Source organism: Pimephales promelas, chromosome 2, assembly GCF_988280905.1.
Source record: "Pimephales promelas chromosome 2, fPimPro1.hap1.1, whole genome shotgun sequence".
NCBI classification, from domain to species: Eukaryota; Metazoa; Chordata; class Actinopteri; order Cypriniformes; family Leuciscidae; genus Pimephales; species Pimephales promelas.
Window position 1 is genome coordinate 2,004,857 of NC_142770.1, and position 12,962 is coordinate 2,017,818.

General features: G+C 36.2%; 1 protein-coding gene across 1 annotated transcript in view; it reads right to left on the reverse strand.

Annotated features, from left to right (window-relative positions):
* Positions 1 to 12,962, reverse strand: part of kdm4b (lysine (K)-specific demethylase 4B) — a 59,326-nt gene that overhangs the window by 22,406 nt on the left and 23,958 nt on the right. Inside the window, exons 8-13 of the mRNA XM_039682986.2 lie at positions 11,788 to 11,925; positions 6,972 to 7,168; positions 6,343 to 6,578; positions 4,777 to 4,958; positions 3,115 to 3,238; positions 1,000 to 1,178 (exon numbers count right to left, since the gene is read on the reverse strand). Coding sequence (XP_039538920.2) covers positions 1,000 to 1,178; positions 3,115 to 3,238; positions 4,777 to 4,958; positions 6,343 to 6,578; positions 6,972 to 7,168; positions 11,788 to 11,925 — 1,056 coding nt within the window. The remainder of the gene's footprint in view (positions 1 to 999; positions 1,179 to 3,114; positions 3,239 to 4,776; positions 4,959 to 6,342; positions 6,579 to 6,971; positions 7,169 to 11,787; positions 11,926 to 12,962) is intronic.

Here is a 12,962-nt window from a genome sequence, read left to right on the forward strand (position 1 = left end):
ACCAGCCACCGGGGGCGATCGAGACTCTGGGTTTATGAGCTTTACTGGGACCAGCCATCGGGGGGCGATCGAGACTCTGGGTTTATGAGCTATACTGGGACCAGCCATCGGAGGGCGATCGAGACTCTGGGTTTATGAGCTATACTGGGACCAGCCATCGGGGGGCGATCGAGACTCTGGGTTTATGAGCTATACTGGGACCAGCCATCGGGGGGCGATCGAGACTCTGGGTTTATGAGCTATACTGGGACCAGCCATCGGGGGGCGATCGAGACTCTGGGTTTATGAGCTATACTGGGACCAGCCATCGGGGGGCGATCGAGACTCTGGGTTTATGAGCTATACTGGGACCAGCCATCGGGGGGGCGATCGAGACTCTGGGTTTATGAGCTATACTGGGACCAGCCATCGGGGGGCGATCGAGACTCTGGGTTTATGAGCTATACTGGGACCAGCCACCGGGGGCGTTTGAGACTCTGGGTTTATGAGCTATACTGGAACCAGCCACCGGGGGGCGATCGAGACTCAGGGTTTATGAGCTATACTGGAACCAGCCACCGGGGGCGATCGAGACTCTGGGTTTATGAGCTATACTGGAACCAGCCACCGGGGGCGATGAAGACTCTGGGTTTATGAGCTATACTGGAACAAGCCACCGGGAGCGATGAAGACTCTGGGTTTATGAGCTATACTGGAACCAGCCACCGGGGGCGATGAAGACTCTGGGTTTATGAGCTATACTGGAACCAGCCACCGGGGGCGATGAAGACTCTGGGTTTATGAGCTATACTGGAACAAGCCACCGGGAGCGATGAAGACTCTGGGTTTATGAGCTATACTGGAACCAGCCACCGGGGGCGATGAAGACTCTGGGTTAATGAGCTATACTGGAACCAGCCACCGGGAGCGATGAAGACTCTGGGTTTATGAGCTATACTGGGACCTATGGTCTGATTACATGGGGTTATTTCAGTGTTTTGGCAGTGAAGCGTTCATTACCTGTGTGTAGGGGCAGAACAGCGTGCACACGGCGCAGTGAGGCTCGATGGTCGCCATCGCTACGTTGAACTGCTTCTCGGTGAGGAAGTTTGGCAAGCAGTTCTGCAACAGGTTCTGCCACAGATCCTTCTTGGTCTCCGTTACCGAGCCTCCGCCTGCTTGAAGTCCTGAGTACAGCTCTACAGGAGCACACACACACACACACACGTGAGATACACTGCAAATTAAACACTTCAGAAGAGTCACACACAGGCGCATAGGTGTAATGTCGTGACATGTTCCCACCACTTTTGTCTCAGGGTCAATATTGACACTGTTTGAGGTTAAGGCCATATTTTTCACGTGGCTTGCGCATTTTCTCAATTGTTTTCAATGGGAGCGCAGCGTTTTTACAGATATGCTCTGGGGGGTGGGGGGTTGGTTTGGGTGGTGGCGGCTCTGATGCCCCTCTATCCTGTGTTTTACCCCCTACAGTGACAGCAGGCGGTGCCGGTTTACAGCTGTCTGTCTCTTCATAACACTCACTCAGACAAATCAATAACTGTCTCCCAGCCGCTCGCTTTTATGAAGCGCTTATTGTTTGTGGCTGCTCTCTTTCATACTTTATTGCTTTTGCTCTTTGTGCTCGCAAGTACATGCTTTCACAGCAAACAAACAAACTCTCCGCCAAACCAGAACACTATGAATTCAAACGTTTCATATTGGAAAAACTAATCTAACTTTCAACAACTTTCTCCTCAGTGGAAAATTTACCATCAGACATTTATCTAGAATGACAATATTTCTCGTATTACCAAAACAAAACGTTTATCTACAAAGAAACAGGCGAAGCCGTTATTTTATTTCTATAACAGACATCCAAACAATTTTACCAAGATTGAGTTTTACGAATGTCACTTATGAAACTAGCGCAACAAACTATTCTAATTCCGATTTCTGCAATTCAACAATTTATGAATGGTTTTACGAACATTACTAGATTTTATAGACATTATTACCAACTGTATTTAAAAACTTAAGAACGGCTTTACAAACATTTTAAAACTATAATTAGTTTTTTTGAACGCCAACGCCATTCATTTTACGAAAAATTTATCCGAATTTCTCCTCTTTTATAGATAGCGTTATCTATCCGAATTTCTCCTCTTTTATAGATAGCGTTATCTATAAAAGAGGAGAAATTCGGATAAATTTTTCGTAAAATGAATTACTACATAATTTACGGCTGTCAATTTAACATTTTACGCAAGAATGGTTGTACGAACAGTGTTAAGAACATTTGATTATTTCTAATGTCATTTTTGAAATGTGCAGACAAAAACGGCTTCATAAATTTACGTACGTCATTGCGAAATTCATGAAAATCTTTGTAAATATATTCTTGCGTAAAATGTTAGAATGACATTAGAATGGTTGTACAAACAATTTCAAGATATAATACAATTTTACTACCACCATCTAAAAAAAAATAGGAGCAAAACGAATTTGCGTAAATCTTTCGTAACTGTTTACGCAAGAATGGTTGCACGAACAACCTTAAGAACATTGTTAAACTTTTTGTATATTATTTCGAATGTCATTTCAAAACGTGCATTCAAGAATGACCTCATAAATTTACAATACGTCAGTCTATTTTAGAAACTTGATAAAACAGGAGCAAAACAAGTTCGTGAAAATCTTTCGTAAATATATTCATATATAAACTGTTGAATTGAATCTGAAAAATAACGTAAGAATGGTTGTACAAACAACCTGAAGAAAGTAATTTTACTTTTTGTATATTTCGAACATAATTTTTGAAACGAGTTCATAAATTTGCGTACGTCATTGCGAAATTCGTGAAAATCTTTCATAAATATATTCTTTCGTAATCTTGAACTGAATGTGACGAATAAGATAAAAAATGGTTTTACGAAAAATTTCAAAATAGAATCCAATTTTACGACCACCATCAAAACGCAAGAATGGTTGTACGAACAACCTTAAGAACACTTAAGCAGATAAATCTGCTTGTTTTATCAATGAGGGCCAAAATAATAATAATACATTTTTCATACTGAGAGTATATTTCGCTTCTTGGTCACACACTGATGATGTCATGGAAGCGGTACCCACCCTCGTCGCTGGAGTTTTCTTGTTTGACTATGGAGTGAGGCAATCGCATGGGCGGCTTGCTGAGCGGATGCCTTCTGCTCTTCTTCACCTCGACCTTCTTCTTCAGCTTTGTGAAGGGACTCGGCTGAGAACAATCAAAAATATACATTTGACAATCATTTACCTCAATGTTTAAAGTCTGTAGACTAGAATTAAAGGCTTTTAAAACTAGGGGCCGATAACTTAATGCCGTTGAGCTGAGACACTTTATATGATGTTTATTTAATTGCTTGAAATATGATTAAATTGCAGTTCAGTGCAACATGAACATAGGCGATATTAACTTATAATGAGAACATCGTTGTAATTGTGTGCTTGGGACATGTATGGAAATAAAATGATGCCAAATGAATGTTTTTGAAACAAAAAAGCCTGTTGAATTGCACTTTTTAAGGGTGAAATTCAGCATTGTTGAATATTAAAGCTGTGAATATTTCAATTAAAAATACTTCAAACATTATTAAAAACATCAAACGGCAAATGTAATATAAGCGGAACGAAACTGAGCTACTCGTTATTGCGTGGTTGAAGAAAAAAGTTTGATTTCGCCAGTGAAGTAATAACATCGCTGCGAGATCTAGAATCTAACATTCACATTTCTACGTTAATAACGGATCAAACAGCGCTGACGTGGAAACTAGGAGGAAACATTGTGCCATGAATCAACTATCCAGGGTCAGATCAGCAACATAACTGTAACCATAGGAGTGTGGCAGGAATAGTCGGCTATAACGCTTTCAAGTACCATTACGTCGGTTTTATTTTGACATTATGAATAAAATTGCTGCCCATGTTAATCTGAGCTAAAATAAACTTGTTTATAACTACTACAATATTACATTTCGTTTTGTCCAATGAGCCGTTTTGTTTTATATGCTCCTAAGGAAAAGTCAAGTATAGCTCCATCATTGCTCAAAGTAAAAAATAGAATACTTTGCTAGTTTTAATAAAAATATAAATAAAAAATTAAATCAAGAAAATTTCTCTGGCATTTCTTTCTTTTTGCTGTATCGAAAACGTACCGAACTGTATCGCATCGAACCGAAGCGTGATTTTTGTGAACCGTTACACCCCTCATAAAAACTAATTGAATTGTGTTTGAAATGTATCGAATTGAACTAATTGTACCGAAATTGTATTGAAATTGAACTAATTGTATCGAAATTGAACTAACTGTATCGAAATGTATCGAATTGAACCAATTGTATCGAAATTGTATCGAATTGAACTAATTGTATCGAAATTGAACTAATTGTATCGAAATGTATCGAATTGAACTAATTGTGTTTGAAATGTATCGAATTGAAATATTCACAGCTTATATATTGATCACAGCTTAAAAAATGCAATCCCTAAAAACACAAACACAAAAATACTTGGTTAACGCAATTTCTATATTTTTTAAAGTAGTGCAATTCAACAGGCTTTTTTGTTTCAAAACTATTTGGCATTATTTTACTTCCATATTAAATGGAGAGACTTTTGTGTTTTGTAATCAGGCCCTCAAAAACTATATAAGAATTTGGATTTAGATTTATCGGCCGATATATCGGTTATCGGCTTTGGAATATAAAGGATTGTTGGTATCGGTGCGTCTGGAGTGAACCGGGGGGGGCGGCGCACCTGCAGGCCAGACAGAGGGGCGGCTCCAGAGCTCTGGGTCTGCATCTCGCTCACCGCGGCGAACTGCTCAAACGCCTGCTGGAAGGAGATCTCGTCGGGATGCTTCGGCTTCTTCTTTTTCCTCTTCTTCTTCTCTCCATTTTCCGGCGGAGGATCCTGCAAATCTGTTTTCCCATCTTCCTCTGGTGAATGACAACAAAGATGAATGAATAAATTAAGTCCATTCAATGGTATTATTCAGCTTATTTTGTCATTTACAAGCTGAAAATCGACAGGAAGACACAGATGATCTGATAATTATAGGTTTCACTTCGTATTTATGATGTTATTGTAAGATTTTAGCACAATCAAAGCTGTACAAAAGATGCTTTCCCTTTCAAAATGCGTCAGGGGCTTTCATCAAATTCAAATGCATCTTTAGCATTGGCATTCATCTGCTGCGTGGGATTTAAGCTTTCAGGAGTGTTTTAAATGTGCAGTAAGACATATGAGAAAATGCTAACTTTAACTTAGCATATCGTCCAAAGCCACGCCTCCTGAAAGCATGAAAGCTACGGCTAGGAGAAAAAAAAAATCGATTCCCCTCGCTATCCACTTTTATGATGGATGGATGCACTTTTATAATGGACAGATGCACTTTTATGATGGACAGATGCACTTTTATGATGGACGGATGCTCTTTTATGATGGACGGATGCACTTTTATGATGGATAAATGCACTTTTATAATGGATGGATGCACTTTTATAATGGATGGATGCACTTTTATGATGGATAAATGCACTTTTATAATGGATGGATGCACTTTTATGATGGATAGATGCACTTTTATGATGGATAGATGTACTTTTATGATGGATGGATGCACTTTTATGATGGATAGATGCACTTTTATAATGGATGGATGCACTTTTATGATGGATAGATGCACTTTTATGATGGATGGATGCACTTTTATGATGGATGGATGCACTTTTATGATGGATGGATGCACTTTTATGATGGATAGATGCACTTTTATGATGGATGGATGCACTTTTATTATGGATAAATGCACTTTTATAATGGATGGATGCACTTTTATGATGATAGATGCACTTTTATGATGGACAGATGCACTTTTATGATGGATAAATGCACTTTTATAATGGATGGATGCACTTTTATGATGGATAGATGCACTTTTATGATGGATAGATGCACTTTTATGATGGACGGATGCACTTTTATGATGGATGGATGCACTTTTATGATGGATAGATACACTTTTATGATGGACAGATGCACTTTTATGATGGACAGATGCACTTTTATGATGGATGGATGCACTTTTATGATGGATGGATGCACTTTTATGATGGATAGATGCACTTTTATGATGGATAAATGCACTTTTATAATGGATGGATGCACATTTATGATGGATAGATGCACTTTTATGATGGATAGATGCACTTTTATGATGGATAGATGCACTTTTATGATTGATAGATGCACTCATAGATGCACTTCTATGATGGATAGATGCACTTTTATCATTAATAAAACATGTTGAGGTTGCGTCACCTCCTCCTCCTCCACGGAGCGCTGCTTCAGCCTGCTCCTGCTCTTCCTTCTCCAGCGCCTCCAGCGTGAGCATCGCCTCCTTCGCCATGCGCTCGTCCCGCTGCTGCCGCCGCTGCTCCTCTCGCTCCTCCACCTTACGCATGTACTCGCTCATGTCCAGCTCCACGCCCTCCTCCACCAGCACCTTCACCTCCTCCGGCTTCAGGCGCCGGAACTGCTTCAGCTTCGCCTGAGATCTGCAGCACACAATGCAAACGGATACACAACTTTTAGTTTGAACCAAAGTAGTTAAGTTTGTTTTATTATAGTGTTTTCCCTTGGACAGATGCGTAAGGGCGAGTTTATCCTCCGCTAATTTCTGACACAAAGTGACGAGTTGTCATTAGGGGTGTCGGCTTTCGGTACGCATTTTTAAAGTATAGCTCCATCATTGCTCAAAGTAAAAAAAAATATCATACTTTATGATGTTAGTTTTAATAAAAATTTAATAACAACGGATTTTCTCTGGCATTTCTTTCTTTTTGCAGTATCGAAAATGTACCGAACCGTCACACAAAGGGGAGGGGTTTAGGCTCTCTATTGTGCGAATTGACTTATGTAATGTAAAAGTGGAGGTTTGTTTTTGGCACCTGCGCAGGAGCTTCTCTCTGAACGTGACCCTGTTCTTCCTCCAGTGCTCCAGCTCAGGGCTGGAGAGGATCGTGGGCTTCTGGTGGTCCAGGACCGTGGTGTCTTTGCCCTGCTTCCACTGATCGTAGCGATCGGGCTGCAGACAGCGCACAAACACGTCCATGGAGATCTTCACCATGTCCTTACGGCACGTACACTGCAGAAGAACAAACAAACACACTCTAAACACACAATATGTAAAACAGACAGACCTGATTGGATCACAAACACTTTGGACCAATGAGATTCCACTGTGGGCGGGGCTTATCGGCACAACAACGGATATCGCTAATAAATAAATAGTTCTGGAATTACATTTAACAAAACTGGAGGTGAAAAATATAAACAATTAAACTATAAAAATGTAATAAACACCAAAATTATATTAATATAATAAAATAAATCAATCAATAATGAAAAACACAAAGTAATATATAAATACATTTAAAAAAATAATAATATAATAATAAATAAGTTTAAAAAATGAAAACGAAATTTGAAAAAAATAAATAATCTAAAAAGTTATTCAAATGCTTATGCAAATTACCTAAAATTACTGTTTTTTGAAAGACAAATTGGGGGATCAAAACCATCTAGTCTTGCTAAAATACATAAAGTAGATTCAAGTTGAAAAGTTGCAAAGAGTAGATTTAGAGTAAAATTGTTGATAAATAATTAATATAATTACATTATTCTAATATTCAAATTACCTTAAAAAAGCCCTTAAAACGACAAAAAATTTGGGGTTGGAAAAGACGTGGCGTCAGAGAGATGATGAGATGAAACACGTCTCCATCATCCAGGTGTGCAGACGGCAGATTATTAAATCATCAGTGCTGACGACTGCGGCGGGAACAGCCTTTTAATCGCAGAGTTTGTGCTGAAGTGAAAACCCAACATCTCTCAATCAACACGGCGAGAGAGAGAGAGAGAGACGGATGAGAGTAAAAGTCATTTTCCTGGAGCTGCGGTCGGGTGTATTACATCTGGCCCTTATTTCCAGATCTCGCTCGAGCTGCTGTTCAATTACCAGAAACATTCTGCAGCTGAAGAGAAGACAGGCCGCACACAAACAACGCTAACTCCGAGTGTGTGTGTGTGTGTAATAACGGCAACAAGCGCTATTCTTCACTCCCAAATGTCAACGACTCGCAGCAGAACTCCAGGTCTGGCGTATTAAACTCAGAAATGCAACCGCAGCGCGACTAGAGAACCCGAGACAACACGCCGACAACTGACACTGGAAGTGTGTATCAGAAACACAGCCTAACCCCCCTTTAAAGGAGAAAAACACACACACATATATATATATATATATATATATATAGTAAAACATGCATGCATTGTGATTGTAACAATCAAAATTTAAACTGGAAAAAGAGAGTACAGATAAAATAACAAAATAAAAATAATCATATGCATTTAAAAAGTGAATTTTTAGTTTCTAAAATTTTTTTAGTATAAAGTGTGAGTATATATATATATATATATATATAATCTTATATTTTAGTATAAATGTTATATTCTTAGTATAAAGTGTATATATATAAATATATAATCTTATATTTTAGTAAAAATGTTATATTCTTAGTATAAAGTGTATATATATATATATAATAATCTTATATTTTAGTATAAATGTTAGATTCTTAGTATAAAGTGTAAATGTATAATATATGAAGAGTTCAGATGCAAAAGCCTCTAAATGCCATTTGAAATTTTCTTCTTTAATGATGATTTTTATCAAACTTGTATATTTAAGTTCAGTAATTTCACTTAAATAACAATTAATAGGTAATTATCATTGCCATTTAAGTGAAATTACTGAACTTAAATATACAAGTTTGATAAAAATCATCATTAAAGAAGAAAATTTCAAATGGCATTTAGAGGCTTTTGCATCTGAACTCTTCATATATATATATATATAATCTTATATTTTAGTATAAATGTTATATTCTTAGTATAAAGTGTGTGTGTATATATTTATATATAAATCGCATTTTTGGGTGTGTGTGTGTTTTTATACCAAACCAACACATTACAGATTATAACAATGAAAATATAAAACGACAAACAAATGATAATAAAGACAAAATGTTACAGTGTAAAATGAAAAAAACAGAACAAATGATGATTTCCAGCCTGGAGTCTCTGGGATCGATGTCTTGTATTGCTTTATTCCTCGCTGCTAACTGAATAAATGCAAACGAAGAGAGAGCGGTGAGTCTCTGAGAAACATGTGAATAACTCACTCTCTCAGAGAGAGAGAGAGAGAGAGAGAGAGAGAGAGAGAGAGAGAGAGAGAGAGAGAGAGAGAGAGAGAGAGAGCCGTTTGGACGTGATGCAGGTGTGTTATTACTAGCATCTTCATTTGTTCAGCAACTTCTCGGGATCTCTCACACACACACAGACTACAAGAGATGGGGGAAATATTCACATTACATTCACAATGATGTCAAATTTAGCAATACCACAACAATTGTAAGGCGCTAAATACATCCATTTTAATAGCATTTGATTGAAATTTGAAGTAAATTCAACTCATTTCTCTGATTCAGTGATTCGTTTGTGGCACCACAAAATTAAAAGTGTTAAATCGTATGGTAAATATTTTTTATTTATGACTAAGGGTGCACATAAACTAGAATTTAATATAAACCATATATTTACACCATTTTTTGAAAATATGCAATAATGTCTTTTGAAAGTAAAAAAAAAAACGACACAAAACACACTTTTATGCCATTTGAGATTAAATACTTCAATATTATTGTGATATATCCTGAATATCACCAAAAGGCTGGGGTATTTAATTTAATTATATTTATGGGGCGTCTAATCATATTTAGGGTATGATTAGACAACAAAGTACTGCAAACCTAAATGTTTTTTCTTTATGTTTCTTTGAATATGACAACATTGTCAAGGCGATTCTTGTTCACACAGATCCGCGAAAACATCTGCGTTCTCATGCCAGGCCAGTAGATGGCGACGTAAAGAAACCACACGCCTGTAATATGGTGCGCACGACATCACCGTTTTCGTAGTTTACATTGAGACAATAACTGTATCCATTTTCAAAAGCTTTGCGGTTTCAGACCCAAAACGCCATCGTCGTGTAAATGAACGTCCAAAACGCATAAACCGTTTTCTGTTCATAGTTGAAAACAGAGTTGTTTAAATGGCGCTCCACATTAATCGCTTTAGTCCACCATTTTCACACAGAAATATTCTCCAACATGCTAAAAGTCAGCGTTTTGAGATGAATGTGAAGGTTTAACGACCTCTGGCTAATGAGCTGCTCCATCAGAAGTGAAATAATGACGAGGACCGTGAGCAGATTCTCACTGAAGACGCTGCTGTTCTTTAATTAGCGGATGTTGTGTGCGTCTTTGACCCTCTCGTTCTCTCACACAACTTGCAAATCCACAGACGCTTTAACATTTAGTTCAAGTTTAACGTGCTGAAGAATCTTTACATGCCAGACAAGGTAATGATGTGGAACATGTCTCACCGAATATAACTGAGAGAAAATAATTTCAATAAAATGTCAAATGCAGAATTTTTTTGTAAAAAAAAAAAAAAAAATTATATTCGCAAAATTTTAATATTTCGTTAATGTTAAAGAACAAAATAAATAAAAATGATTTGAACGAATGAATGAAATTTCTTTAATTACTTTTATTGTTTAATTAATACAAATTCAGGTATTAACTACATTTTGTTAATTAAAAAAATAATTAAAAAATTAACTTATAAAATTAGCATATGTTTAATTAAAAAAAGTAGTGTTTTGCTATTGTGAATAATGTAGATATGCAAGACAATAAGAGAAATAAATAAAAATGTGAAGGATCAAGAAAGAGCTAAAAAAAAATTTGAAAACCCATAAATACAATCACTTTCAATGACATAATTGCTTATTACTTTTGACCAATAGGTGGCGCTGACACCAAATTGATGTGGTGTGGTGTGTGTGAGGTGACAGTTACACACACCAAGTTTGGTGTCAATATGCCAAAGCCTAGCAGAGATAAAGCCTCAGATGCAGTTTGGCATTACGCCAACAAATTTGTTGATGCGTTAAACGAAAACGTTTTCGTCTATTGGCACGAAATCCATACGTTTTTGCTAGCATAGTCTAAAGATGATCTGAGTCAAATTCGAAAAAGTAGTAAAAAATCAAGATGGCTGACAGGAAGTTCAGCCAACTATGGCAAAATTGGTATCGATGTTCTCGGCATGATCCAAGGAATCCATCAAGACCAGTCTTATGATAAAAGGCTAAACTAATCAAAAGCTATTAGCATTTTTGACATTACATTTTAATCACAACGTGGCACTACTGCAAAACCTTTTGAGTACCTTCAGGTTATTCTGTTGAAGACACATACCAAGTTTTGTAATGATATGCCAATGCGTTCGAGAAATATAGCATTTTACGATAAAATTCTAAATGGCCAACACACAAAATGGCAGATTTGGGAAAATTGGGTATTTTGACTCGTTATGCCGAATCTAAAGAGACCAGTCTTGTTATTTTTGGCCAAACTTTACAGAAGCAAAAAGAGCCATTTTTCATATCTCCTGACCACTAGGTGGCAGAATGAGTGAAGAAAAACCAAAACTGAAAGAACGGAAGACTGAACTACTGAACAAATTAAAGCAGCAAAAACGAAAAAAATGAATTAAAAGTTGTGAAGAACTAATTAATGTAATTAAGAACAAACATACGAAGGCGTCGTGTGGGGTGTGAAACTCAAACACACTCACCTGCGTGGCCATCTTGCCGTAATCGATCCATCGTAGGGTCGCGAAGTTGGTGGATTCGGCGCAGTTGAACCCGTGGTTGAATCCGGCGTGATATCCGTACGGGAACGTGATCATGAACTCGCCCTCTTCTTGAGTGATCTACGAAAGAAAGAAAGTCTAAATCAATACAAGGAATCCCACAAAATTTGTTAAACTTTTCACGTTATTTGCGCTGATTATTCCGTATAATTCTAATCTTGTTATTACACAATTTATTTAATAGTAAAATATGTTAAACTATGAATATTACATTCTTACGGCAGTGTTGGTGTAACTGTAAAAAATACACCATTTTACTATTGCAAAAAAATAAATAAAATACGTGAACGAAAGAATGAACAAAAAAAAATGAACAAACTTTATTACTTTTACTATTTGATTAAGAAAATTAGTAATAAATCTATAAAAACATTCAACTAAATGAATGAAATCAGCTTATATTTAATTAAATTAAATTTAATTTAGTTTTATTATTTTGAAGGAAAAAAAAACGTAAAATAATATATGTGAAAAAAATGTATGTGAAAGATCAAACAATGAAAACAGAAACATTATGTTAATGAGTACAAAAGGAACAAAGAGTTTATTTTATTACTTTTATTATTTAATTAAAAAAAATAATTCTTAATTTTTAAAAATAATTTAAAAGTCAACTAAATTAATGAAATTATATATATATAGTATTATATATATATATATATATATATATATATATATATATATATATATATATATATATATATATAGTATTTCTTTTATAACTATTATTAATGGAGGCCTAGTAGCACCGTAAACCAGCTCAATCTCTTCCATCTCAGATAGGGGTATTACTTTATTTTATTTTTACTCTTAACTGTTTTTATTTATATTGATTGCATTTACTGAATGAGCACTGTGCCACTGTTCGTCCGACTGTTACTGTACTGTACATTTTATTTTTGACACTGTATTTTATTTTTATTATTATGATTTTTTTTTAATTATAAACTGTTTCAATTATTCTGACTTCTTTTGATTATTTTAATTTCTTCCATGTAAAGCACTTTGAATTGCCACTGTGTATGAAATGTGCTATATAAATAAACTTGCCTTGCCTAATCAATTGATATATTATTATATAAAAATAATTAATAAAA